This window comes from Haliotis asinina, chromosome 2 (assembly GCF_037392515.1).
Source record: "Haliotis asinina isolate JCU_RB_2024 chromosome 2, JCU_Hal_asi_v2, whole genome shotgun sequence".
NCBI lineage: Eukaryota > Metazoa > Mollusca > Gastropoda > Lepetellida > Haliotidae > Haliotis > Haliotis asinina.
This window is the reverse complement of record NC_090281.1, coordinates 82,491,785-82,519,771: the sequence shown is the minus strand read 5'-3', so window position 1 is coordinate 82,519,771 and position 27,987 is coordinate 82,491,785. Positions and strand designations below refer to the sequence as shown.

Genomic DNA, 27,987 nt, shown 5'->3' with positions numbered 1-27,987 from the left:
CTCCATCCTGGCGGGTGCTCTTTTCATTCAATCATAGTGAATGAGTGTAATTTTATGCTATTTTTAACACTATACTAGCAATATCAAGGCAGGAGACTCCAAAAATGGGCTTCACACATAGCGCCCATGTGGGAAATCGAACCTGGATCTTCAGCATGATGAGCAAACACTTTAACAGCTAGACTACCCCAGTGTTTCCTTCACCACATAGGCACTGATGTCATGTCTGTATCAGCATTACCTCCAACATCAATACTGAAACAATGGGCGTTCCACTTCACCCTTTATCATTAACAAGCACTCCATTGCTTTGGGCAATAGTACACAGACCTACTGCCTCTCACACCTGCTACAGGTGGTAAACTAGTGTCAGGCGAGATCGTATCACCTTGATAGCTACTGACACATTAACAAGGTAGTAAGAAATTTGACGGAGTGAGCGTGCTGTGTAGGGGAGCAAGCCAATTCGAAATCAACACTGAACGTTAATGCAGATTTTACATGTTAAATCTAAACATCTAAGGAACATTATGGTAAAAGCCATCAGAGGCACATTCCCTAAAATGTTGAAAGTACAGACTGATATACTATTAACATGTACCCATATTCATGGTCATGGCAGCCTCAAAAGAGGTTAAGTGTCAGAAGTGGACTTCAGCAAGAAATACTTGCCATGAGAAACGATCAACAAGATCAGGCTTGCTGATTTGGTTGATGCATCGCACCATATCAATTGTGTAGATCAATGCTCTTGATGTCAATCACTTGATTGTCTGATCTATACTTAATTAATTACAAACATCCAAACGCAAAATGCAAAGCAACAAAACAAACTCAAAGTCACATGGAATATCCAATATACAGAATATGAAGTGACTGTGACATAGTTAGTATTCTCAGACAGATCAATACTAGACTACTGAAGCCTTGCTTGGCACCTTATCCTCACCTAGACAATGGTAATACAAAGTAACAGTTCCCTCGCTAACTCCAGGCAATAGCTGCAAGCTACTTTACAAGAATCAATACACCAGCTTACAAAAACATCTGTACATGTAGCAGAAATTTAATTTAAATTCAAGGAAATTTTTTAAAAAGTATGACTGAACATAGGAAGATGGATTTTCAGACAGAGAAGGAGGACAGTAAGGTCACTTTGTCAGTGCCTTTGACACAAGATCTGTTGGGTCACACATGAACCAGTGACGACTGATGCCAGTTTTATGCCACTTATAGCAATATTACAGCAATAGCAAGGTGGGGGGAAGCCTGCAGTGGACTTCACACATTGTTCCCATCTGGGGTATCGAATGTGGGTTTTCTGTTTGACATGCCAACACCACAACCACAGGGCTACCCCACTGCTACAATGAACCACTGGCCTATTCAACTGTTTCTTGTTGTCTTAAAGCAATGGTATAATATTCATGCTTTGTACATAAAAAGATAAACCCTGAATAACTTTTGTCCATTACAAATTACTTGAAAAATAACAAATCAATTACAGGAAAAAGTTATCAAGTGCATGAGACTGATGAAGTATTGATGTTTCATCCACAGCATCAACGATGGCCAAACCAGACATTCTGCATGACAAATTCATTCTGAAGCATTCACATATTTTAAAAAAAGAAATCTATGATCTTACTTTGGTTTGCTGATTTGCTGACAGACACACAATTTTAAATAAATCTATAAATACTTTTTTATTAGTTAAAACGGCTTGATGACGAACAAAGGATTTCAAAGCCATAGCTGTTACCAAATGGCCAATTGGGAATTTCAGGATGTGAAAGCTGTTACAGGGCTATCAGTTCTGCTAGTAATGTGGGATGTTATCAGAAATAGCCATGCAATAATTCCTTGCCAGCGTTGTATAGAATCAATATTCCCTGCTTCTTCCCACACAGATGGCAGCCTGGTCCTGCCTCGGAATCTCATAACAGGAGCGAAACAAAGGCAGCATGGTTCTGTATGCATCTTGTTCCAGAACGTTTCAGGATTTTGTCAGGTGGTGATGAGGGAATGACTGAATGTAAGCAGTACTATTTCAGCTTTGTCAAAGTGACTGATTACCAAGTCAGAGCAAAAGACAGACATTTGAGGTTGAAAGAATTATTGTTTTGTGTTGTAAAAGTTGAGTGAGTATTGCTTCACGCCGCAATATTAACCATTGTTAACTCAATATCACAGCAGTGGACACTAGGCAAGGGCTTTACACATTGTACCAGTAGATTCTAGTACGTTCTAGGGTAGAGTCCCATATGAGATTCAAACCCACATTTTTAGACACATGCACCTGATGGCCTACAATGTCAGCAATTTAACCCACTCTCATTAAAATGGAAGTCTGAGAACTGGTAGTCTAGATGAAATAATGTAGCATTGACTAGAAACACGGTTGTTCTCTATCAAAATGATTTTTAAGATTACCAGAAAAGTGTTCTTAAAGAATTTGTACACTCCAAAAACAGGCAGGTATATTCCATAGAAAATGGAAGACTGACAATTGGTTGTGCGAATAAAATATGGCATTTTGGAAACAGTTGTGATCAATACACTTGCTGAAACAAAGTTATGAACCATAGCTTAACATGTTCGAACAATGGAATCAGTATTCAGCCTTCATGCCAATACAAAACGATACACTGTCATGCTTATACATCAACAGAATAGAAGGGCTATAAATTCAGTGGCGCAATGTCGCTTCAGAATGGTTTTCATATATTCGTCTTTTGTTCTTTTGAATGATTATTCATTACACACTGCTGCTGTGAACAAAATGGTTTTAAAGCATAGTCAATAAAGTTCCAGCTCACATGTCAGGGCACCCTGTTTCAAACAGTGAGTGCGAGTGAGCACTTGAATCAGGATGCCCTGACATAATAGTGTAAACATTATTGACTAACCATTAAAAACCCTTTTCACCACAAAAGTGGGATGAATATTCATCCTAAAGTAGACTGATGATAAACATTGAGGATGTACTGTGGCTGCTCTGACAGGCCTAGGATGCGAAGAACAACCTTATATTTGAACAGAAATGAAGAATTTTATCAAAACCATTTTAATGTCAATTTCTTGTTTTTATTTAACTTTTCACAATTCAAAGAGTCACTATGCATGTACAATTCCTAAATTGGGAAAGTGTGACTCATTCTCATCTGAGAAAAGATACATTTCTGAAATTACTTCTGTACCTTCCATTGATCTGTCTTCACACTTCATGCTGTTCCCATGACAACCATGCATGCATGAATCACTACAACATAGATTTATACTTATGTCCTATTAACAATTTCTCTTCACATGTGATATTTATGGCATCTGTTGATGCATGAACTAATCCAAACCATGATGACTGGTACTGTTCTCCATACAACTTAGTTACTACTTCAGATAACATCAGTTCTCATAGAATCAATGGCTTGGAGTGATGACTACCATATTGATTGGCATTGTTATCTTCAGACACATCTGCACTGACTGAATGAATTGATCACAACCACTGAGGTGCATACACGTATCCTTACCATTATTTTCATAAGATCAGTTCTTATAGTACTTCAAAATCAATAATGAATGGAGCTGGAATGAACGTTTTCTAAATTTGTACTTTTGTGAAATGCATCTACAATTAATGCATGACAATTTCTGAAACTCAAATTCTGTTTCTTCTACAAATGTCTTCAATAAATGGTCAACCGTTCACCAAATAGAAAGATTTTCCCATTTTCCACAAGGTCATTTCACATTGATGCTCTTTTTCAGTTTCAGTGTAGTTGCTTGATTTGACTAAATTCTTATATTTTCTGTAACTCAGAGTTATACTTGTGATGTAGTCTATCGTACAGACCCTGAAGTATATATATCCAAGAAAGCCCATGCAAGTCTAGAAAATGTGGCAAGTCTAGATTTCCTTTGCTTCTGAAAATGAAGAAAGTCTCAGGGATCCATTTCATTTTATTATTTTTTTTTCACTATGAACGTTTCTGCAGTAAAATATGTTCATTTCAGAGACTAGCTGTTAGTCTACTTGTGATGTACTCTCAGTTTAACTTTCTGGGGTCATGTCAGTCATGCTTTACTGGATGTAGGTCAAGTCCAGATGAACTCTGAAAGATCACTGCGATAGTCAATTCTGTCACTCACTCCCCATGGACCACTCTGGCATTTGGCCAGCAGCAGCTATTAATGAAAAGAGTCAAAGAATTGCTCTTCAAAAATATTCTGCCTTTTGAAAATTTTGTATGGAATGCCCTCATCTAATGCTGATAAATATCTAATTCTATTAATTTCTTTGGACTTCACAAAAAGAAAAATGTATTCACTTCCTCATGTAATCGTTGAAGTATGAAAGAGGTTTCCCAATTTGTCACACTCTATAAGTTCAAATTGCTTCATCAAAATTCTAGTTCAGGAAATTGAATTGGCTGTTGAACTTAAAATGAAATCTTGACACTAAATCAAATTGAAAACACACATTAAGAAGACTCTTCCTATAAAGTATTGACACAGAAAAAAATAATCTTCTTCAAATTTACTGACTTGGAGCTTTAAAGTTCAGCCTTTCCTACAAGGACAATGAGAAAATCTGCCCCAGCTATGCGCTCCTGAGGAAGCATTTCAAGAAGTCTCATCAAGTCACTTGATCAATATTTTTGATATGCCAAGACGATGGATTCCAAGGGCGACCCTTACTTAATTACAAGGCAAACATGCCAACCCTGTCTTCACAGAACACCACCCTTACCACAATGTTTTTCGCAGGATACAGTTGGTTCTCTGGAGGACTGACCCAGATATGAATCAATATCTGCCAATAACATTCACTGGCACTCATTGAATAAATGTCTCTACACCCTGCTATAGGATAACTCACCATAACTATCTAAAAACCTATTTTACTAAACTTCTCATTGCTTTAGACTTGAGTGATGCTATTTGGATAGAATAAGTGTATATGGATGACAACTTCTTTAATACTAGAACACAACGTTTCGATACAGGTTCTTGTATCGTTTTCAAGTGCAAATGATGCTATTTGGATGAAAACTACTTAAATGAAATTATATTGATAAACTTCACTGGAGCTGAAATGTAAAAATATCTTCTTCTTTAGTTATCTGATGTGGTATAGTTGTTTAAAGGGAAGTTGAAGTTCAGTCTGATTTCTGACTGAGGAATTTTTTTACACTTTCTCCAGAAGTATCTATTATTCCAGTAAGCAGTTTGGCAACAAGCTGTACCATATTAGTGAAGCCCTGGTGTATTAGAATGACAAACCAAGTATAAAACCAATATATGACCTGTGATAAATATAAACCCTTGCCCTAGCCATCTGACCATGACACAAATATACCCAATGTAGCCCAATCAAGTCTAGAATGAGCAGTAAGTTTATAGTTTCTGAAAATGAGGAAAGTGTCTGGACTCTTTTTTTTATTGTACCCTTGAAGGTCCTGGGGTAGAATAGGTCTTCAACAACCCATGCTTGCCATAAAAGGCGACTATGCTTGTAAGAGGTGACTAACGGGATCGCATGGTCAGGCTCGCTGACTTGGTTGATATGTCATTGGTTCCCAGTTGCGCATATCGATGCCTATGTTGTTGATCAGTGGATTGTCTGGTCCAGACTCGATTATTTAAAGACCACCGCCATTTGGCTGGAATATTGCTGAGTGCAGCGTAAAACTAAACTCACTCACTTTTTTTTATTGTACTTTAATTTAATAATGGGTCATATGTCATATGACTATCAACTTTTTGGCACCTCACATCTGAGGTAATAATGTCCACATTGTATGAGCATGTTCCTGCTCACGCTAAGTATGTGGCCAGTTAGTATTGTTATTATCATTTTTGCACAAAATATCATTTCAGAGACTAGATGCTAGTCTACCCTTTACCAAATGATCTTAGTTAAGCACAGTGGAAAATCTTTACACCACTGGTTCCCCTGTTTGAAGAAATTTGCAATCAAACTATCCCTTTAACCACTAGGATATCCAACCACACCAAACCTAAAACAGTGAACTATTAGGTTTAATAAACACATTCAGAGTCCATTAGAAAGGATCTAATATGGCTTCAAGTTGTGATAAGCTCTCCTTGTCAGCTGAATTGTGTGTTTAGTCTGTGGAAATATTTACCAGTGGTGATCCTTCATGGGGCATTAAATGCACCTGATTTCAGACTCGGAAGAGTGATTCACTGAGTCAATGTTATTGGACAGCCTCAATGTACAATACATTGAATAAAACCTGTATAAACCAGCTGTTTGGTCAACTGGCTTCAGTAAGCGTGGTGCTGATTCCAATACAATGATTATGTACTGTTTTTTGTTTATACCCTTTAAACAAAATCCATGTAATATCAAGGTAGAAACATCAGAAGCTGACTTACTAATTACTAATCTTGGAAACTGAATTCAGAAATCACCTAATGGGGAACATGCTTTAATTACAAAGGTGCCCAATGCCCTTGACTTAAATACAGAATTTTTTACAGAAGATTTATTTGGGAACCAATGAGATGTGTCAACCAAGTCATCAAGTCCAAACCCCTGATCCCATTAGTTGCCTCTTATGAGAAGCATGGGTTACTGAAGGCTAATATTCTAACCATGAACTTCATGGGTTCTGGGATTCGAACCTCTGATGCTTAACTCTGACACAAAAGGAGCACTGGCCACCGAAATCTCTCTATGCCAAATGGATTTGTACCAAAATATGATATCAATTTAATGTAGTCCGTGTTGTATAGCAACACGTCTGGTTTAAAAAATGGAACGATTAGTCTGACTCATCAGAATGATTTGAGTCAGTTTGGGACTAAATTTTCAAACAGTAATGATTTAAAGCCTTAGGTATTTGAAACAGCCAGATTGCCATGATACAAAGCGACTTTAGCACCAAGATCATTGTAACTCATACACCCCGAACATTGACAACAGTCTTAGTGTTGAGTATGCTATGTTCAACGGCACCCCAGTTGTTTAGGAAAATGTTGCAAATTTTCTTACTTGGTGTTCTTGCCTTTGATTCTCTGGGAGACTCCGGCACATTTTCAATAATATCCACACTAAGATCAGTGCGACTACTCCGGGCTGAACTGTGCACACTGTTGTCAAATGACTCTGATAAATCCAGGTGAATGTTCCCATTGGACAATCTGGGAAGGGGCCGTGGTGACTTCATTCTCTGGGATTTGTTGGTCACTGGCGACTGTTCCCTTTTTAGCGGAGGAGGAGTAGAAATGCTAAGCTTGCTCTTCACTTTACTGTAGTCAGGTTTCGGTGATGACACTAATTTCGTTCTTGGTTTAGTTTCTTTTTTCGCCTCCTTTTCCTTCTTCGGTGCCACAGGTACTGGAGTTGCAAGGTACATCTCCAGTTTACTCTTTATTTCTGACTTAGGTTTTGGTTTAGGCACTTTGCTACTGTCAAGTTGTGACATGATGTTATCCCATTTGCTTTTAGGAGGAGTCCTTTTGATTGGTTTGGGAGGTTCCTTTTCAATTTTGGGTCGAATTCTCTTTGATTCCGTGGTGTTTTCATCAGTTTTGACAATAGCACTTTCAGGCGATTTCCCAACATCTGTCTTTTTGTTATCAGCACGTTTCTTATTCATCACATTTTTCTTCAATTTCGCCTCGTCCACTTTCTCTTCTTTGGGTTTTGTTGGAACCGGAGCTCGGATATAATCTGCTAATGATGATCGCACTTTGAGATTAGGTTTCTTATGTTCAATCACTTTCTCAGCACTTTTCTTTTTTGATGCTGGGGTTGCACTTTTGCCCTTGGATGGAGTTTTCAAAGCACTAGCTTCTTCTTGACCAGATTTGTCCAAATCTATTGCACTTTTGTCTTCACCTGAACACTCCTGAATAGAATCATCAATATTTACACTGGCATCAGCAGAACCTGCCAACACATCCTGACTAGCACTTTCATTGGCTGTTTCCACTGACTCTTTCAGACTGATCTCCCCTTGACTAGATGCAGTTATCTCCCCTAATATCACAGATTCCTCGATGGGCATAACCCCAGCATCTGGAGATGTGTCCGACAGGTCTTTCAAAGTGTTTTCAGGTGATGAATCCAGATTACCTCCCTTGACCGAATGGATCTGGTCAGCCTCTGCTCGATCGTCTTCCATCAATGATGAGTCAAGACTTGATGGCGACACAGCCTGCAGATAATAAAGGTTGATTGAATTGCTGCAAGTAATCAGGTTACAAATGACAGGTCTAAATGTCAACCCATAGTTATCTTCATAAACCAGGAACTCAAAAGTCAGGTCAAGATGGTCTGACTCACATGTAAAGTATCAATTTTATGACTAACAGAAATCAAATTACAATTTTACTCAAGAACACCGAGAAGAAAGTGATTCTATTTAAAAGATCTAAACATGATTGCATCTGTCCAAACCTGTGCTGTTGACCCTTGTAAACTACTGGAATCTGAAGCCATCAGAGACACACCACTGACCTCACAGTCCTGGACTGGTAGGCTGGCATCATCCCTGTACAGATGGAAAGTAGCATTCAGAAGAGTGCTGGCTGAGTTGGTTTTTACATCACATCCGTATTATTTCAGCTATATAGTGTCGGGCTCAAGTCTTCATTCATAAGAATTTTAAGTACAAAGTGCCTCTTAAAAAACATAAATATCTACTACATTCTTATTTAATAGAAAATGACATTGCATCAAATTCAAAAGCAAGCAATTTGGTATATATATTTACAAGAGTGACTGATTGAATTCAGTTTTATGCCAAGTTGATACACATGTGACATGATAACCAAGTTTAATTCTCATTAAACTCTCACTTTTGTTTGATTACTGTTATGTTTCAAGCTGCTAACTCATATATACTACTCCAAACAAGAACCTTTTCAGCTGTGAGAGTTGTTTAGCCTTCCAGTCATAAGCGTTATCTCACTTGTTACAAGTATATTATCTCAAATGAGGAAAGGAATATTTTGGTAATTCTCTCTTTTCTTAAACCCTTCATAAACAAAATCTTAAGGGGACTATATTTTTATCAGTTATTCCAGCATGGAAACATTTAACATCAACACAGTGTCTTCACCCGTCTGTAGGTATCTGACATACCATGCGATTCATTTCTCGAAAGTCATATCAGTGTACACACCTGGTTAAGCATTAGGCTGAAATTTTTCCATAGAATGAATGCACAAGTTTAGAGCTTGTATATTTTTCATATTTCTCACTACCTGCAAGAATTGAAGTGAAATATACAGTTCAAGTTTCAACATTATCATCCTCACACAAGTTAAACATCTTATGGCACCCCTCTCACTACACTTCGTTTACTTAAATACCATTTCACAGGTACTGGCATCTGGTATACCTGAAGGGAGTTGGAACCCTCCAACATTACCAAATTTTAATCAATTTTTACTTTTTAAATACTCATGGACATACATTTCGATCTCCTTCCGTCCCATGTCGGTGTCGCTGCGACCTGCCCCAATGTCACTGTAGTTGTCGGAGTCGCACTCAGAATCCTTCACAGCAACCGAAACCTTGCTGGGATCTTCAAATAAGAAACTGAAGTGATTCTTTGTTCTCTCATTGAATGATCAGCCCTGTTACCTCAGGTGGATGTGAGGCTATCAAACTTGGATAAAAGAACTGACGACAAAGAGTTATAGATTTTACTAATGAAATATGGATAGATGCTGCTTTTTTTCTTTTAGGACACTGGAGTTCTTGTTTCATCTGGGAAAACTGATGCCAAGTGTCAATTTTTGTTCCTATGGTTTCAGTGTGCAAAAACAATGTTTCCAGGTTTTGCGATAGATGTGCTTACTTTAGATTAAAATGAAACAAGAACACACTGCCTTTCAAAAACATTCAGTTTGAGGTTTTACTCAATGTTTTTAATAGCAAGGCCAGTACCTCCAGGAACAGGCATCACACACTGCACCATATGAGGAACTAAACCCTGGTCTTAACAGTGAACACACAAGGCTTACTTACAGCTTATGATAATATTTTCCCCTCAAAATGGCTACTTCAATTTCAAATCATGCTTCAAATGTATTTAACAATTTGAAGTAGAAAACATTTGAAGTTCAAGATTCAAAATTTGATTAAGTGAGTATCGTTTATGTCACTTTTAGCAATGTTCAAACAATATCATGGCTGGGGACACCAGATATGTGAGTGATGAGCAACTGCTTTAACCACTAGGCTAATATACTGAAATTCAAAACTGAAAATTGACCAAAAGAAAATGTTGGAAAGTCTCAAAAGTGGCACAATGCCCTATCTTTCTTTTTGAAATATTACATCCTCCTGAAGTGAGAGACAGATGACATCAACCATTTGAAATCAGTCATACAGTCTGTACCCATATCAACCTTTCAAAAATCATAATCAGTTTACATTTGAAGCAATGTTCTGACTGAGATGAATCAATATTGGTCAGTGACCAGTAACTGTGACCTTTCATGTAGAGGAAGTAAGCAGTAAGACATTATATTAACAAAATTGGTCATGTGGGCAAAGATCCAATGTAAACACAGTGGCAGCTGTCTAAATCAAGACTGAAGAAATAATCCAGTTTAGACAATGTACATGAACGGGACTGAGAATTTATGCAGGCGCTGACAACTTGCCCGATATGGAAAGACGTTGGTTTTGACAGCTTCCACTGTTTTCCCATATTCGATAAAATTATCAAAACTATGAAAAACCTTCAAAATATCTTACCTTGACTTTCAGTGAACGACTCCCTGTAGGAATCGTCCTGTTCTTCTACTGATGACAATGTGGGTCCAATGCCGACATGCTTCTCCATCCAGTCTAAAGGGGAATTGGTTGTCAAGGTTCCCGCCTCTGAGTCTGTATCTGGTACATAGCCTGCAAGAACAGGAGGACATCATCAATATGACCTGTAACTGACTCTGGACCAGACAATCTACTGATCATTAACACGATCTACACAGTTGAGATGGGTTTCATGGGTTTCAGCAATATGTTGTCCAATCACGACAACAAGAAATAATTTGGTGTTCCTGTCAGGCATCAAACCCAGAAGTGCAGAAATATGAACCACTGAGTTATCTAACTACACCTCGATGCCTGGGAGTGGTTCTGTGCTTCCTTTAGCAAAATCTCACTCCATCAAGACAAGAAGAAACAAGTAGCTGTGCTTGTCATTGAACCAAGCAGATCAGTAGCATTAACCACTGTGCTATGTAACCATTCACTAAATACCCATGAGAGGTTATGGCTACTAAGTGAGTGAGTGAGTTTAGTTTTACGCCGCACTCAGCAATATTCCAGCTATATGACGGCGGTCTGTAAATAACCTGGCAATCCAGTGATCAGCAACATGAGCATCAATCTGCGCAATTGGGAACCGATGACGTGCCAGCCAAGTCAGCGAGCCTGACCACCCAATCCCGTTAATCGCCTCTTACGACAAGCATAGTCGCCTTTTGTGGCAAGCATATATGGCTACTAAGCACGTCTGCAATGGCAAAAAAGGTCCAAGAATATGCTAAACAGTTCTTGTTTGGAATCAATCACAGGTCTAATGCAAGATAAGAATGTACAAAGCATGCAATTCTAAACCCATGATGAAGAAAGTTATAAACAATATTAACATAATGAAAACAGTTTCAAAACACTGTCATGAATATGCATGATGCATGTGCTGAATTCAATGCAATCCATTACGAACATGATCTGAACTCCTCCAGGTTATGCAGAATACAATGAACCATTATGTGGTGCATGTGTGTTTATTACCTAGAGGAATTAACTGGATTGTTCTCATACCATGTGACTGCTGACCAGACTGAAAGCACCACACACAGAGAGGTAGGGCAGCCTAGTGGTCAAAGGGTTTGATTCCCCACATTTGTACTATCAGTAATGCACATTTCTGGTGTCCCTGCTTGGACATTTCTGGAATATTGCTAAAAGTGGCGAAACATTATACTCATTCACTCATTAAAGCAATACATATATTACATTCCACCAGGGTATTTATTCTCATGCCCATCAAGTAGTGAGTGAGTGGGTTTAGTTTCATGCGGCTCTCAGCAATATTCCAGCTATATGGTGGGGGTCTGTAAGTAACCTGGCAATGAAGTGGTCAACAGCATGAGCATCGATCTCCTCAACTGGGAACCAATGACATGTGCAAACCAAGTCAGCAAGCCTGACCACCCAATCCCGACATCTTACGACAAGCATCCCATCAAGTAACTAAATGACTGAACTGGGTAGGACTTTCAGAAGTATAGCTCCTGTTATTCACGGTTATTCTTGTAAAACTATTTATATTTCGGACATAAACGGAAATGTAGACCTAACAATGGCACTGTTCAGCACTAGCACCTGCAGTTCAACCTGTATAGCACACCTGTACTCTCACATGTGTACATGATTAATACTTGTGCTGTGCAGTCATGGTTATTATATTTCACTATTGATCCAGTGGAGCTGTTAATAGCCAGTAGCCTGTTTATGGCAGAGTAAAACATAAAAAGTCACTGTTCAAAACAAGTCTAAATATACAGCACAGTTTCAAAATGGGAAGCAGATGATCTTTAATAAACTTGAAAAAGCAGATAGGGACACTTTAATCTGACATTCATAGAGATACATCAGATTCCTTAAGGCTTTCATCCATGGACTACTTAAATGTTTCAGTTATTAATATTAAAGTTATGACAAAGACCCAGGGCGATAGATCACAATTCAAACATGGTTTAATAGAACATCCAAAGTGAAGACATTTTTCATATCTAATCACAAGCATTGCAAGCCATGAGTCCCTAAAATGACAGCCACACCTTTCTCGTATGGGACAATCACACAGCAACCTTATCTTTCAGTTCAAAATACATGAAGACAGGGCATATGTTAGTGGCACAGTTGGTTAAGGTGCTACAATTCACTGTGTCCCTCGGACACACCAGAAACCTTGAATCCTGGGTTCAAATCTCAGTTTACTATATAATGTTTACATGTTTATCAGAACTACATATATGACTGGTTTTACAATGATAGAAAAAGTTTTAGACATATATCACTTCAGACATTTCCTCCTACTTCAAGATAACATCTTACATCTGACAACACAGGCACGGACAAGCTGCATATCCAGGTAAAATATGTATAGAAAATTTCCTATTACTCATTGAAAAATAACTGTTGTGTACCATTTATGCATTTAAAATGTCAGATACGCAAAACATTTAAAACATATGCATACAGAATAAATTCATAGAAATCGCTTGCATAATGAAAAAGACATTGCTTGCTATCAAGTTGCACTGCTAGTATTAGGACTAGTGTTGTACTGTCAGAATAGGAAGAGTGATTTTTAATGAAATCATATCAATTTATTTAAGTTGGTTTTGTTTTGGTATGACATAAGGCAGTACATCTGCCTAGTAAACTTATTTAATGACATACTGAGCTGAGTAAAATCACAGAAATACACATATACTTGAAAGTTGTGGATAACAGAAATACACATATACTTGAAAGTTGTGGATAACAGAAATACACATATACTTGAAAGTTGTGGATAACAGAAATACACATATACTTGAAAGTTGTGAATCACAGAAATACACATATACTTGAAAGTTGTGGATAACAGAAATACACATATACTTGAAAGTTGTGGATAACAGAAATACACATATACTTGAAAGTTGTGGATAACAGAAATACACATATACTTGAAAGTTGTGGATAACAGAAAATGAAACATTCATAATACCCACTCCCCCTAAAAAAGACAGTGCGTACAGTACCTATATGAGCTAAATCTTATCTGCAGCCCTGTAAAACAGTGAAAAAGCTAATTTGAAGGCCTTCAGTAGTGTATACGTGTGTGTGTGTGTGTGTGTGTGTGTGTGTGTGTGTGTGTGTGTGTGTGTGTTTGTGTTTGTGTGTGTGATAAGAATTATAATCACTTCATGTTAAAACAGGATATTGCACTTCCTTACAAAGTAATAATAATATTGATTGTGTAGCTATGAGCATTCATAAATCTTACCAATTTATACTGTAGCAATATATATACATCAGACTCTGAAACAAATATTTATAATGTCTGTCTGAGATGTTTCCAATAGGAATCACTGTAGCAATAACCTGGTATATAATAGTTTAATATATTTAATATATCAATAACCAGTTGCATACATAAGGAACTTACATGTTCAATGCACATTATTTCACTCAGTGAGTGAGTGAGTGAGTGAGTGAGTGAGTGAGTGAGTGAGTGAGAGAGAGTTGTATATCATTGAATTCTGCAATATTCCATGTGTACTGGGCGCAACTAAGTTCACTGCTATGAATATTTTTGCTTTTTTTGCAGTGATGACAGAAAAAATATTTTTCCAAAATACAGTTATGACCTTTGATTTTTTAAAAGAATATATCTTGAAAGCATATGAATCAATCGAAAATTTCCTCACCCTACCATCCGCAATCAGAAATCTAAAAAAATCTGTCCTACCTTACTCTTTGAAGATTGTATGAAATAGCACACACCTGTGTATGAATAATTTCGCTTTGCCAGGTGTTTGATAAGGAGAATTGTGACATCAGCTTTAACCGTCATTCAAGCACAAAAACACCTGATTAAATACAATTGGTTCTTGCAAAAGGAACATTTTCAGTTAACACTTAGTAATTGAAACAAACTTTAAATCAAACTGATAAGACTTAAGTTCTATCAGCATGTTGCTGACAAGCCAGATATATTAATTTGGGTGAGACAGAAATATTCACTTGGGATTCACATCAATAGACAGCAGATCCTGAAATAATTAAGGAAGACAACTCCACAAATGCCACTGGCAAACCTGGGCCACAAAGTACCACACATATACTAAATGATTTAGTTGTTTTTATATACTGCTGCATTCAGCACTATTCCAAATATATGGCCCGCAATCTGTAAATTATCAAATCTGGAAAAGACAATCTAGTGGTCAACAGAATGAGCATCAATCAAAGCAAATGGGATACGGCGACATGTCAACCCTGTCAGCAAGCCTGATCAACCAATCCTGTTGGGTTGCTGAAGACCACATGTGGATCTTCAAACTACTAACACAATAAGCATGTAAATGGTACTCTTGACAGCTTAAGCATTATTTCAGCAGCAGCATGAAAGCCACATCAGAAACGGCTGTCCACATTTTCCCATGTATGGAATATGGTCCCGAGTCATCAAAATATATAAACTGTCATGTGGCTGAGAATATAAACTTGCACATTTAGGAATGAAAATTTAACAGCCTACAAAATTCTTAACTCTGTTCTGAGTAATGTTCTAGGTTGGCACAAGCAAAATGCAACAGAGCTTGGGTGGCACATATAAAAAGGAATAAGTCCTGAAGTTGACACCCAAGACAGGTGTATAAGGCACAACACTGACATATATGACAAGACTCAGGATTTATTACGACCAGGCAAATCACTGACGTTCTTATATCAGTTTCTCCTGTCAGGTGCAAACACCTATTTTATTTGAACTTGTTATCCTGTTTGCATTTTTACACAATTCACAAATGGAACTACCTGTACAAGATCCATGTCCAGATTAAAACCATACATCCGACACAGTCACATCATGAATCTTACCCTGGTTTGTTTACTACAAATAGATTAAATTACATAATAATCCTGCCTATTTCTCCCAAGCACTATTTCCTTACTGAATATAGGTCTCAAGTCATTTATTGTCATAAAAAAATATATTAAATAGTCCATAGTTACCAAAGTTTGTTTCATCGAATATTAAATCTATACGTACATTGTAAAATCAGTGTTCAAAAATAGCGTCTGACCCTCTGACAAATCTGGCAGATTCACCAGTGGTCAGACAGAAATCACCAACCCGCCAGCCCCAGTGTCTGACTGAAAATTTAACAATGTCTTTGTGTGAAGTTGTTATTTGCGGCATGTGACACTTGTTTGCTGTTTAGAAATCTTATGTTTGTTATCATATAATGTTCGTAATTTCAATGCCCATCATAAGAAATGTCAGATCTGAAATGTTTGGGTAACTTTATTCTGTGGGTCCTGTGAATTTTCAGTGGGTCAGACAGAGTTCTGAAACTTACAGGACCCAATGTCCTGTTACTTAGAAACACCATCGTGAGCACTGTAAAATTAGCGAGTTTCTGCAATGCTGGTTTTAATTTTACCTCAGCTCAGTTGTGCAGCTAGAAATAAGCTGCATATGCTACCCATGCATGGAATCAACCCCAAACAGGTATTTTCACGTCTAGCTAGGCTACCTGATTACCAAGTTAAATAACTATAACGACTGCATTGTGTAATAAAATCAAAATAACATACTAAATTTTTTGTCCAAGTTTCACATCTTCTTTCATCAATTCTATTTGCTTAACAACATTCTTTGTTTTAAACAATACCTGAATCCCATTACTCTTACCTATACATTTAGAGTGACACCTGTGATTACAACCCACCTGTCCTCACAATGATGCCAATGGCAGAACTGAGCCCATGTAAGAGTCACACCTGTATCAGGTATTTAATCTGGGTAAACACAAATATAACAATCCTGACACACTACCTCTCCGCTCAAATAATTTTCCAACATAATATTTGACACAGCCAACTGGTCTTCTGACCCTTGGAAAACAAAAACATGGACAAAATATGTTCACAATTTCACAAGACTGTGCTTGTCAGCAGAGGCAAATTCTCCTCGTTTCAAGGACATTACCTGCAATTACATTCAGTTGAAAATATGATCTTGCTAAACATAAAATACAGTTAAACCAGGTCAAAATATATACATTTTACTTCAGTTTATTATGTAAGAATTATGTAAGGCTAATCACCACCTCTTTCACTCCTTCAGATGACTCTGTTGTATATGTTAACTCATTGGGATGATATGTCATTTTGACAATATTTATACTTATATAACAAATCTAACAGTATTATAAACTAAGTGTATCTTTTTCAAACAAATGATACGTTTAATCAGAAGCATATCAAAACATAAACTAAGCCCTGAATGTCAGTTTACCATGTACACATAAAAAATGAATTCCATATTTAACAAAGACGACTTAGTAAAGGGGTAAAAAACAATTGCCTCACCATATCTCTGTTCTCTTTCCCCAAATGGCTGCTGTTAGTCCAGGGGTTGTGTCCCCAGCACAGCTAAGTCCATGGGGAAATATTTACAAAGACAATAGGCTTGTTGAACAAGGGATACGTCACTGACGTTGATTGATTGATTGTGACAAAAACTAAAGGAAAAAAAGCCTCCTCCTGCAAATGTGCCACAGTGCTGAAGCAAGTCCCTTAAGTGGACTTAGGGTTCCATAATGAAGATTTAAAATTCATTTTGTAGCAATTCAGTGTCTGTCAGTTGTATTTCAGAAGGACCGACATAATCAAGGATTGACAGTGAAGTCAAAATTGTTTCTTGGTTGATTAATAATTAAGACAGCATCAGTATCATTGAAACACTTACTAAATTTTGGATGCATACTTCATTTATGAACTGCATTGTTAGAGACAAATGAGAAACATCCATTATTTGATTCAGAAACTAGAACACTGGTTGTTGTTGTTGTGACCAAATCATACAAAACATACTGGGATAAATTGTGAGGTAAATATCTACTTTTGCCATCTGAATTTGGCAGGGTAGTCTAGTGGTTAGAGTGTTTACTTTCACACCCAAACCTGGGTTTGATTCCCTCATACTACAAAGCAGATTTGTGTTCACCCCTATCATGAAACAGCTGGAATACTGCTAAAACAGGTGTAAAACACAACTTACTAGCTACAGAAAATACATGAATTGGATACTAATGGCTCCCAAAAAGTTAACAACAACTTATAAACTTCCGAAACAGTTGGAAATATAATTTTGAACCTACTGACTCTTTTCATGGTGTCTATCGCTGCATGGCACAAGTCCTCTCTGACAAAGTGCCAACCAGGTAACACTGACAAATCAACCCATTCTGTTTGAATTAATATGACAACCAACATGATCTAATACATTCAACACCATACTATAATAACCAAAATTCCATCAATCTTTTCCTGCATCATCAAGATTTTTTTTTATCCAGTAATACACATTTCCAGACTTCCCTAATGTACGCCACTGTGTTGAAAATCGGCTGATGATGTCCAGATAAGACATCAAAAAAGTTTCAAGACAAAAAGTGTTTTCAATTATGTCAGACAACTTAGTCTCCGTATTATTTGTTACACTCCTCTACCGAGTCTAACCAACCCTAGTAGGAGGTCACATCAGGTAACCTTTGAGATTGACCAATAAAACACAGAGGAAGTGGACATTTGCACATACCTTTCGAATTTTTACCTCAAAAAAGTTTTATACTTATATGACCAAGCCAACAAGACCCAATTGTAACATTGAACTTAATGAGTACATACATGTATCTTGTCTGTTTGATGTGGGAGGAAAGCCTGAAGTAATGCATGTCCTGGACCTTTTCCCCCATATTGGTGGAATAATTCACATGATCAACAATCATTCACAATCACTGACAGCGTAGTAGAATTATCTGTCATGGACTGATGGTGCTTACCTGTATCTGCACTGGTGGTAGAGATCAGAGACACTGGTCTCTCCTTCTTCATGTGACCAGCCCGAAGGTCTGCCTCCAGACGTGCAGAATCCTCAAGGTCAAGCTGCTGACTCTTAGTCATGGAGCCATCTGATATTCCAGAATCGATCATCGGTTTTTTGTCTTTCTGCATCAGATCCAGAATCCCACTATCTGTCAAAGACCTTCTGTTTTCTTGCTGACTCAAAATTGTAACACCAGATTCTGTTAAAGATCTCCGATTCAAAATAATCGGATCCATGATTCCTGAATCTGTCATGGACTTATCGTTGCCATCCAAAGCCTTTTCTAAATCCATCACTACACTTTTACTCATCCCTTCCAGAATATCCTCAACTCTCGTTTTCTCAATCTCCCTCACCTGATCCATTTCAGTTAGAGGTATTGAGATATCGGTGATTCCCTTCTCAACAAGAAACGTATGTTCACCAGTATCTTGTCGAGCTGAATTAGAACTCTTAGAGGATTCCACAGTATCGATTAGGTCACATTTCCCCACCTGAGACATTCCTGAAGATCCAGTTGACCTTCCCTCTGTGCAAGAGCTCCTCTGCTCCAGGGTGACATCAGCGCTGTGATCAGAACTGTCAACATTAAACGTTGCATTTGTGTTGATATTTCCCTCTTCCAGTTTAGGAAACAAATCCTTTATGCCAGAAATATTTGTCTTATTCGCAACAGCTTCATCATCTTGATCTTCTGGACAAAACTTTCGTTTCCCAACAGGTAAAGGTGTAGACGCAACAATACATGCAGTGTCATTCATTACAGAACTACCAGACGTGTCTGCCGTCATTCTGTCATCAGCCATATTTGTTTCTCTGTCAAGTCCATCTAAAAGATCAGTGTTATCCCACATGGCCTCATCATCAAAGAGATCAAGACTGGCTTCGTCTGTGTTTGCCTTATTTGTGGAGTCTTTGTCTACCTCACTCTGACTTCCATCTACTGAGTCAGGAGACATAGAAGCTGATGACACAACATCTGGCAAACTAGGAGGAGAAAGACTGCTGTTATTTTCCGCATCAAAAGTGATGTTCAAGAACTGCCGACTATCTGAACGGAGCTGCCGTGTTAAATCTGCTGCTTCTTCAGCAGTTGTCTGCCCACTGGTTGGCTGTGTTTCAGCAACCACTTCCTGAATGTTCTCCTTTGTACTAATATCAAAAGTTTTGTTTACACTGGACATGCCATCAGCTGTCTTAGATAACTGTTTTGATGGCAATTCTTGTTGATTAGCCACTTCAAGCGGGACTGGCTTCGACTCTGTTGGAGAGGGTCTTTCAAGTTTGGAGAATTTTGTTGGCAGACGCGATGCTCCAGGCAGACGTGATGGTTTAGTTGGTTTAACAACCACCTGATCTGTTGGAGCAGACGTGCTCTTTATACCCTGTGTTGCATCACCAGATGACCCTAATCTCTCACTACCACTATCCTCTACACTCTTGCTTTGGTAACTGGAGAAAATACTTTTTATATCTTTCTGTGGGCCATCTTTGCCATATCTTAATTCAGGCGTTGATCCACTATCTTGTTGTTTCAGCTGAGTGGATGGCAAACCGGAGACAAAGCCCACTCGTGGAATACCTGATATCTTTGCAATCTGAGACTTTTGTTGAATCACACTGCCTTTAACCTTTGCTGCATGAGCCTCAAAAGGATCTTCCTCAATCTCATCCTTTACAGTTTCTACCTGCTTTCGTACATCTGGTAAAGATCCGACTGAAAGGGGTCTGGCTGAAGGTAATGCCGATTTTGGCAAAGCTGTCACCGGGCGTGGCAGTGATCGTCTTTTCAAAACATTTTCTGATACTTCAGCAGGTTTGATCTGAACCTGTACGGGTTCAACGAGCTCAACTTTATCAAATGGAGCAAAGACACCATGACCCCTATGACAATGAAAGTAACGTCGACCTTCAACTTCACCATCATGTTTTCCATCAGGATCATCAAGTTCTATTCCGCACCAAATCCCAGGTGCTAAATGCACTTCACCTAAGAATTTGAGAGTCCCATGTTTAATACCCCCAATACAAACTCTGTCCCCAACACTTATACTCTGTGTTACAATTACATTTTTATCGTCTCTTGATGGGGAGGCTTCACGATATTTTTCAACTCTTGATGGGGAGGCTTCCCTAGATTTAGTGTTAACGGTGGGTAGGTTGGAACTTCTTGATGGTGCGGGCAGAAAGGAACGCCTCTTCTCGCGTCCAGGTTGCGGAAGTCTGCTCTCTGGATGGGAAGCCTGGAAAAAAGAACATATCCATTGAGAGAAACATTCTGTAGTGTTTTAAAAAATACAGCTTGGTATGAAGACTGAAATAATTTCTCTGCCGAGATGTAATTAATGGAAGAGGCACGTCTTTGCATAATACAGATAATCATTCATTAGAAGTTTCTTTTGTTTCGTTTGTTGTTTATTGACACACAGCAATTGTCAAGTTATGTAACAGCAGTCTGTAAATGGTTGAGGTTGGACCAAACTAACCTGTGATTAAAGTAATTTCCATTTATCTGTGCATTTTGGTTCAAATGACATGCCTCTTACGACCATCATGGGTTGTTGAAGGGTCAATTCTAACCTGGATCTTCACAAGCCCATTAGTACAAGACTAACACACATTACAAAATTTAAATTGTGCAGAATATGTGTGCTGTATAATTTAAATCAATCATGTGCAAGCTGCCAAGCAATTTGATGCTAATACCTCTATAAAAGATTACCTCACGATGAAATTTCAATTTTTTGCCTAGAAATACTCAAGTTTGGACAGGCAAACCAGTGACTCAACACTCAGTACTATCATGGTACATTAATTCGTCGTCAAGTCACACACTGGCACCATCCACTCCTCATATGGGAGATCTTCTATTGAAAGACTCAGTGGAGATAGGATATTCAGTGTCAGAGTGGGTATCTCGCAAAATTCAAAGTGCTGTGGTTATTTTGTTCAGAAAAATAGTGTAAGTGAATAGGTTTGTAAGACTCTTTCGAGGCCCCCCCAAATAACATCTTTAAGTTTTAATAACCATTCAAACTAAATTTCATTCTTCTTAGCAGCATAACCAATGGTGTTCTCAGATAATTCCACTTTCAATAATGCCCTTGACGTGTTAAACCTATATAAAAGTGTCAGTAATAAATCATATTATTTACACATCCATCAACCTATCATCCTAAAGGAACTAGAAATGCAGACACATCAACCAGCCAATCAAACGACAGTTCATACACATCCTTGATCAAACAGCATCGACCATTTCAAGGGCTTTGAATTATTCTTGCGAACATTGAATCATGTTGGGCTCATGAGTAAGAGACCGGTTCAGCTCAAGATGCAGTTGCAGCATGTTTGTAATCAATTATTTCTAATCTTATTTACATATCGTCAGTGACTTGTAAATAAGCAGCATCAAGTCTGGTTCAGAAAATTTTAAGACCTTAAATATGTGATCAGTTTTTATTGCCAAAACAGGAAAATGGATAGGATTGCATTCAAATTTGTGCTGTCTTTTGATATGGCTGAAAACTATCTAATGGTACTTTCACCAAAGAGAATTCAAATGAATTTTGTCCTTGTGTATGTTTTTAGGCCATGGTCCCTCCAAGAGGCTTTCATTTGAAGACTTGTCAAAGGAGTTGTGGCACTCTCATCATTTACATGTTATTAAAAGCCTGTAAAATGTTACATCTCCCTCAGACAACAATACCTTTCACTTGGCAATAATTGCTGGCTAAAGGAACAGTGGAAAAGTTCTGTCCCAGATGAATAATCAGGGCAATGTGGCTTGCCAACTCTTAATACCAGTGTACAATTCAAAAAACAATATCCGTAATCACCCAATGATAATGACAACCAGATAATATCATTTCTAACCATGGAAAAACAAAATATCTGAATGTCATCCATTAAAGACGGACAGACAGACTGACAGGACAAACAAAGAAAGGGAGGACATTAAGTGGCTGAGTTTAGTTTTAACCCACTTAGAGCAATAGTCCAGAAATATCATGGCAAGGGGCACCAGATGTGGGCTTCATACAGTTTACCCATGTGGGGAGGACATAAAGGCACAAACAGTCAGAAGGACAGACAGACAGGAAGGAAGGGCAGGAAAACACACATTTGGAAAGACAAACAGGATATATATTTACATGAATGGCAAGGGAAGAAAATATGCTTGGTATAATGTTTTCTTTGAATATGGAAGAAATTTTAATTCATAAAGCAAGTTAACACATTTACACATGATATATACTTAACCACAATACTCTAAACCCATAACTTCACTTATACTTCTGCAAATATAACTAAAATGAAAATAATAAACAATAACAGTTCCTAATTTTGCCGATTCATCCAAGTCACCCAATCACAAGACAACCACCAGCTGGTTTATGTTGACAAGTGCCTTCATCTTATCTATGATAGTATCGAGATAATAGTTCAACTATAACCCTGACTCAGCAACATATAACCTGCTCTGGTTCAAACCACTTGTTTCACATAACAGACTCACCTGACATTTCCATTTTGTACACTTGATCTTGGTAAATTGAGTACTTGGTGTGAGTTACAATTTTACACCACACGGGCAATATTGCAGCAAAAACACAGTAGTAAGTTTAAGTAAGTTAAAGGATTCCAAGACAACAGGATGTGTTGGATTTTGTTTGTGTTTTATTTGTTGATCAGCACCAAACTTTTTAAAAATATAATCCCAGCCCGATCTCACTAGTGATGCTCATTACTCCCATCCATACTTTCACACATACCCCTGAAGATCTAGGTTAGAATTGATCTTCAGTAACCAATGGCTCTGGTGACAAGGTGACCAACTGGATTGGGTAGTCAGGCACACCGACTGGCTTGACACGTCATTGCATCCCAGTTGTGTAGATTGATGCTCATCCTGTTGATCAGTTGATTGCCTCATTAAGACCTGATTATTTACAGACTGACGTCATGTAGCTGGAATATAGCTCATTGTAGCGTAAAACTAAACTCACTCTCTCACCTTATACTTTCACTTAGACAACTCACTTATAATAACTGTGTGGAATTAATTGGAATATATGATATCTTGTGGTTCACGACCAGATTATCACATGATTGAATACATGATTCAGATTGCCAAGGAATGATGACACACATCCAAACAATCTACAGAGGCTGATCAACAATCATAAATGGTGGAAAAGGACATTAATGGAATGTAGTAAGCTTGTTTGCCAAATGCCCTGATTTTTCTACCATGCACCTCTTGTATGTGATTATGTCACGTTACAAAAAGACTCTGGTGAGGACAATGCTCTGAATGTGCAGGAACACTTCCTTAGATTTCTGAAAAAAACATACAAAGAAACATGCCAACAATTTTCCCCCCAAGATTAACCTTGTCAACACTCAGGGGGTCATTGAAAAAAGACTGGATTCAATACGGACCACAGCTTTAACAGTATTTGTGGTATAACCCAAGGTGGCTTCAATTCTGTGTTAATCACTATGCACTACATTTATGTATCTCTTGCCAAGAAGAAATCACAGCAGAGATATTCGGTTACAACTTTCGTCAGACTGTTTATCTGTGTCGACCATGTAACATGCTGCCATTGCATGTATAAATATCAGAGTTTCCATCACACTCTATCTGGGACAAACATGCTCAAGCATACTTTGAAATTAAGTCTGAAGAATTTCTATCATGTATCCACCATATCATTTCAATGACACACACGATCCACAGGGCTTACTGTCATGTCCTAAATCCTTCACTTGAATAACATCAACATCTACTCTATCACAGATGTACTACATGCCTCACTGGTTTTCAAATTTGGGAATAAATTATGATTTACACTAATGATGTTTCAATAAAAAATGTACGTTGAAAAGGTTTTTTCCAGGTATGAAAATAATAATCCACTAATGTAACAATGCACCCCCTCCACTGAAACTTTTGTCTTAACATATAAGAAAGATAGAGGTCAATATTTTAATGATGGTTTAATGTACGCAAAATTAAGTCACTTTCTCTTTGTCAAATTGAAAACTGGATATTCTTCCATACAGTATCTTCTGATTACAAAAACACATTGGCTCATGAATACAATACCTTGGAAAGAGCATCTTTACACAGGAATGCATACAATACACTTGTGCACCTACACAACCTGCACCCAGTGGCACCCACCCTCACACTGGCAACCAACCGCGTTATAATGTTTATATACTATTATACTCTTAGTGCAGTCATCATCTAACAGGATATTAAACAGGGTGATATAAACCTTTTAGTCATTTTTTCAGAGTGACGTCACAGAGCAAATACGCTGAAGATCTCTATTGATTTCAAATGCACTGTTTGGACTTTATATACACATACCCTTATTTGCTCAGGGTTGTAAGATTTATCATTAAAGCCTTTAACGTTTTTTTAATTGTGCTTTTGACTAATATACCTGCTGACTTCTTTATGCATGACAGGATCCATTAGTAACTGTTAAAGATTAAAATATTATTAAAATCAATACAAAAATGTTGCTAAAATAAATATAAAAAAGCATTCGGTCCCCATGTTAATTGTCTGGCACACTACATTTTTTATGTACGAGATACAAACCCATCATAAGTTTCTCTCCTATTCTCTTAAGAAAGTGATGTAGAGTATGTGTTGAAAACTGGAACAAAACATTTTGCTAATTCCACTGTGATTTCTATTCATTTGTATCATTACAATACATGTCAGACAGTATAAACTCCTTGAGTGACTACCTGCATGTACAGGCTAATTCCATGCTTGTCATGTTCGATAGTTTAACCACTTTTTCCACATCACTCCAATCCTTCGACTCAATCCTTTACACCTCTCACAATTGACTTGTCTAAATGTTAAAACATCTGGGGTTAAATTCTGCCATGATCCTATCCCACTTTTATTGATTTGCTCTGTGACAAGCGTACTGGTTAAACCCTCTGAGAAACAGGCACAGAGAAATATGAATTAATTATCATTGACCTGAATCACTGGGAAACAAAACATTACGCTTGTACATCTTCTGACCATGGCAGATTCTGCATAGTTTCTACTGTGCTGTACACGGGGAGTGGTGTGGTGTGGTGTGGTGTGGTGTGGTGTGGTGTGGTGTGGTGTGGTGTGGTGTGGTGTGGTGTGGTGTGGTGTGGTGTGGTGTGGTGTAGGTGGTTAGCTGGTTGAGTGAGTGGTAACGGTATCCATGTTTGTTTTTACAAGACTTGACCAATGCCTCAGTTATGCAGCTAAGCCACTGACAAGTGGTGCTGAAGTTTAACAATGATCCCTGCTCAGACACAAAAAACTGTCGGCAAAGTCCTGTCTTATTACCTATAAAAGCTGAGCCACAATCATGTAGCAGCAAACCCATATATTTATGTTTGTGCCCGAGGTTCGAACCTCAGACCTTCTATAATTTGGGTAGATACCCCTTTCACTTGACCCCGGAGGCAGTAAAGTTGAACAAGACCTATGATGAAGACTTGGGTGTATAAAAGGCTGACAAATGGTGAATGAATTAAACAACAATAAGTATGTACATTTAAGTACATATGTACTGGCCCATGTTCGAGAGGATGAATCATGAGATGAAGAGATGATCATGACTATACTTTCAGTCCTTCTTATTAAGAAATAAACAATTTCAACTCATATAACAAAGTCAGACAAAGCTAATAATCAGCCATAATGAACCCAATTCTAACACCTGTGTTGTACCAAATGATAACATCAGATATGTATGAACTCATTTTATAGGTGAGTACACAATGACAGCAGAAAAATCATATCTCTGTATGTTTGAATGTATTGAAATAAGAATATTTTCACATAGAAGTTAATTTTATGAGTTATATGTCTAATGCTAAACTGTACAATGTTTTCTTAGATGCTGTAGATTTTGAATAACACTGACACCACTGCTAATACGAAAGTTTATCATCCCAGTCGTCAAACCATGTGGTGATTGGAGACCAGGTAAAAACGGAAATAGTTTCCACATGGGATAGGCCTTGACGTTATCTCACTATCACACTCCTTATCAAACAACTATTACATTTTCATGACCAAACTTGGGATGTAAAGATAACCCCATGTGTTGGACAAGGCTGGTATAATTATAATCATCCACATGTGCACATCTTGACAATTCAGACATAATAATATGGATGACTTCACACATGGTTCATACTCTCTTCACTGAAACAGCTGTGACTGGTGAAAAATACTTCTCTAAAACACAATGTGATATACAAACATGACAGTATTCAACAGAGTATGAGCTGAAACAACCTTAGTAAAACTGATCATTGGTTCTTTACATGTCACTAAAACTCATTCCTTTTCAACTAATCAATAGGATATATTATTCATGACTGTCAAACAGATCAAACTTTCACCGGACCTTATATACAAAACTGTTGTACTTATAATATCATATGTTTCTGATAAGCTATAGACATGTCTGGTAATATTGGTTCCCTCGTCTGATATTGATCAAGCTAGTTTATACCAGAAATGATTAAACCAATAATGGAACCTACACATATTCATCATCATATTGATACAGTTCTATACTACACTGAAACTAATCTCTGTATAAGTATACCAAATTCAGCCAAATCCATTCTAATCTACCATAACTCTCCACTTCAGATAATGACTATCTGTAACTAAGTGAGTCTGTTGACCTAAAAACCTAAAACAGTAAACATACAATGCTTATTACAGCGCCATTCTTACCATAGTGTGCTTGTATCACAGTCAGTCAACAACCAAGTGGCACAGTGTGATACATCCCTTGTGAGAGACAACCTGTTACTACACACTGATAATCCAGACGTGTGTTATGGCTGTTAGTCCACAGTCAACTGATGTATGCTATACCTCCTACTATCATCAAGCCACGGCTGATAGATGCAGCATATCATTACTCGTAAGAAGGTAAAATCAGGTCACCAATGACATCACAGGTCACAATCAGCTTCCACTCAATTTCTTTATGTCTATAAGATAACTGTTTGAATTAAATTTATACTCCAAGGCATGAATGAAGCATCCACTGTCAGATGCCCTCTGTTGTGTCCCAATAACTACAAGGGATAACATTCTGTCATCGTCAATATGTGCATACAGCACCAACCTCAGAAAATCAATATCGAATAATTTATCATAGGAAATCACTTAGCGTATACTGACTGCAATAGCAACGCACGTTGCACAAGAGGGCAATGAAATCAATGTCTGCCCAGTGTATATGATATCTGAAAACATTTATCTACA

The 27,987-nt window shown here is 37.8% G+C and overlaps 2 protein-coding genes across 7 annotated transcripts in view; one reads left to right on the top strand and one right to left on the bottom strand.

Moving 5' to 3' along the window:
- Positions 1-27,987, bottom strand: part of LOC137274438 (microtubule-associated tumor suppressor candidate 2 homolog) — a 143,578-nt gene that overhangs the window by 79,149 nt on the left and 36,442 nt on the right. For 4 of the 6 annotated variants that reach the window (XM_067807613.1, XM_067807611.1, XM_067807614.1 and 1 more), the window contains exons 2-6: positions 18,631-20,917; positions 10,748-10,897; positions 9,455-9,566; positions 8,435-8,528; positions 7,025-8,192 (exon numbers count right to left, since the gene is read on the bottom strand). In XM_067807613.1, coding sequence (XP_067663714.1) covers positions 7,025-8,192; positions 8,435-8,528; positions 9,455-9,566; positions 10,748-10,897; positions 18,631-20,917 — 3,811 coding nt within the window. Of the gene's footprint in view, positions 1-7,024; positions 8,193-8,434; positions 8,529-9,454; positions 9,567-10,747; positions 10,898-18,630; positions 20,918-27,447; positions 27,662-27,987 lie in introns of those variants that run through there. The other 2 variants (XM_067807612.1, XM_067807615.1) reach the window with 1 other exon arrangement.
- Positions 12,749-27,987, top strand: part of LOC137274447 (sarcalumenin-like) — a 276,599-nt gene continuing 261,360 nt past the window's right edge. Inside the window, exon 1 of the mRNA XM_067807629.1 lies at positions 12,749-12,757. The gene's annotated coding sequence lies outside the window, so the exon portion shown is untranslated. The remainder of the gene's footprint in view (positions 12,758-27,987) is intronic.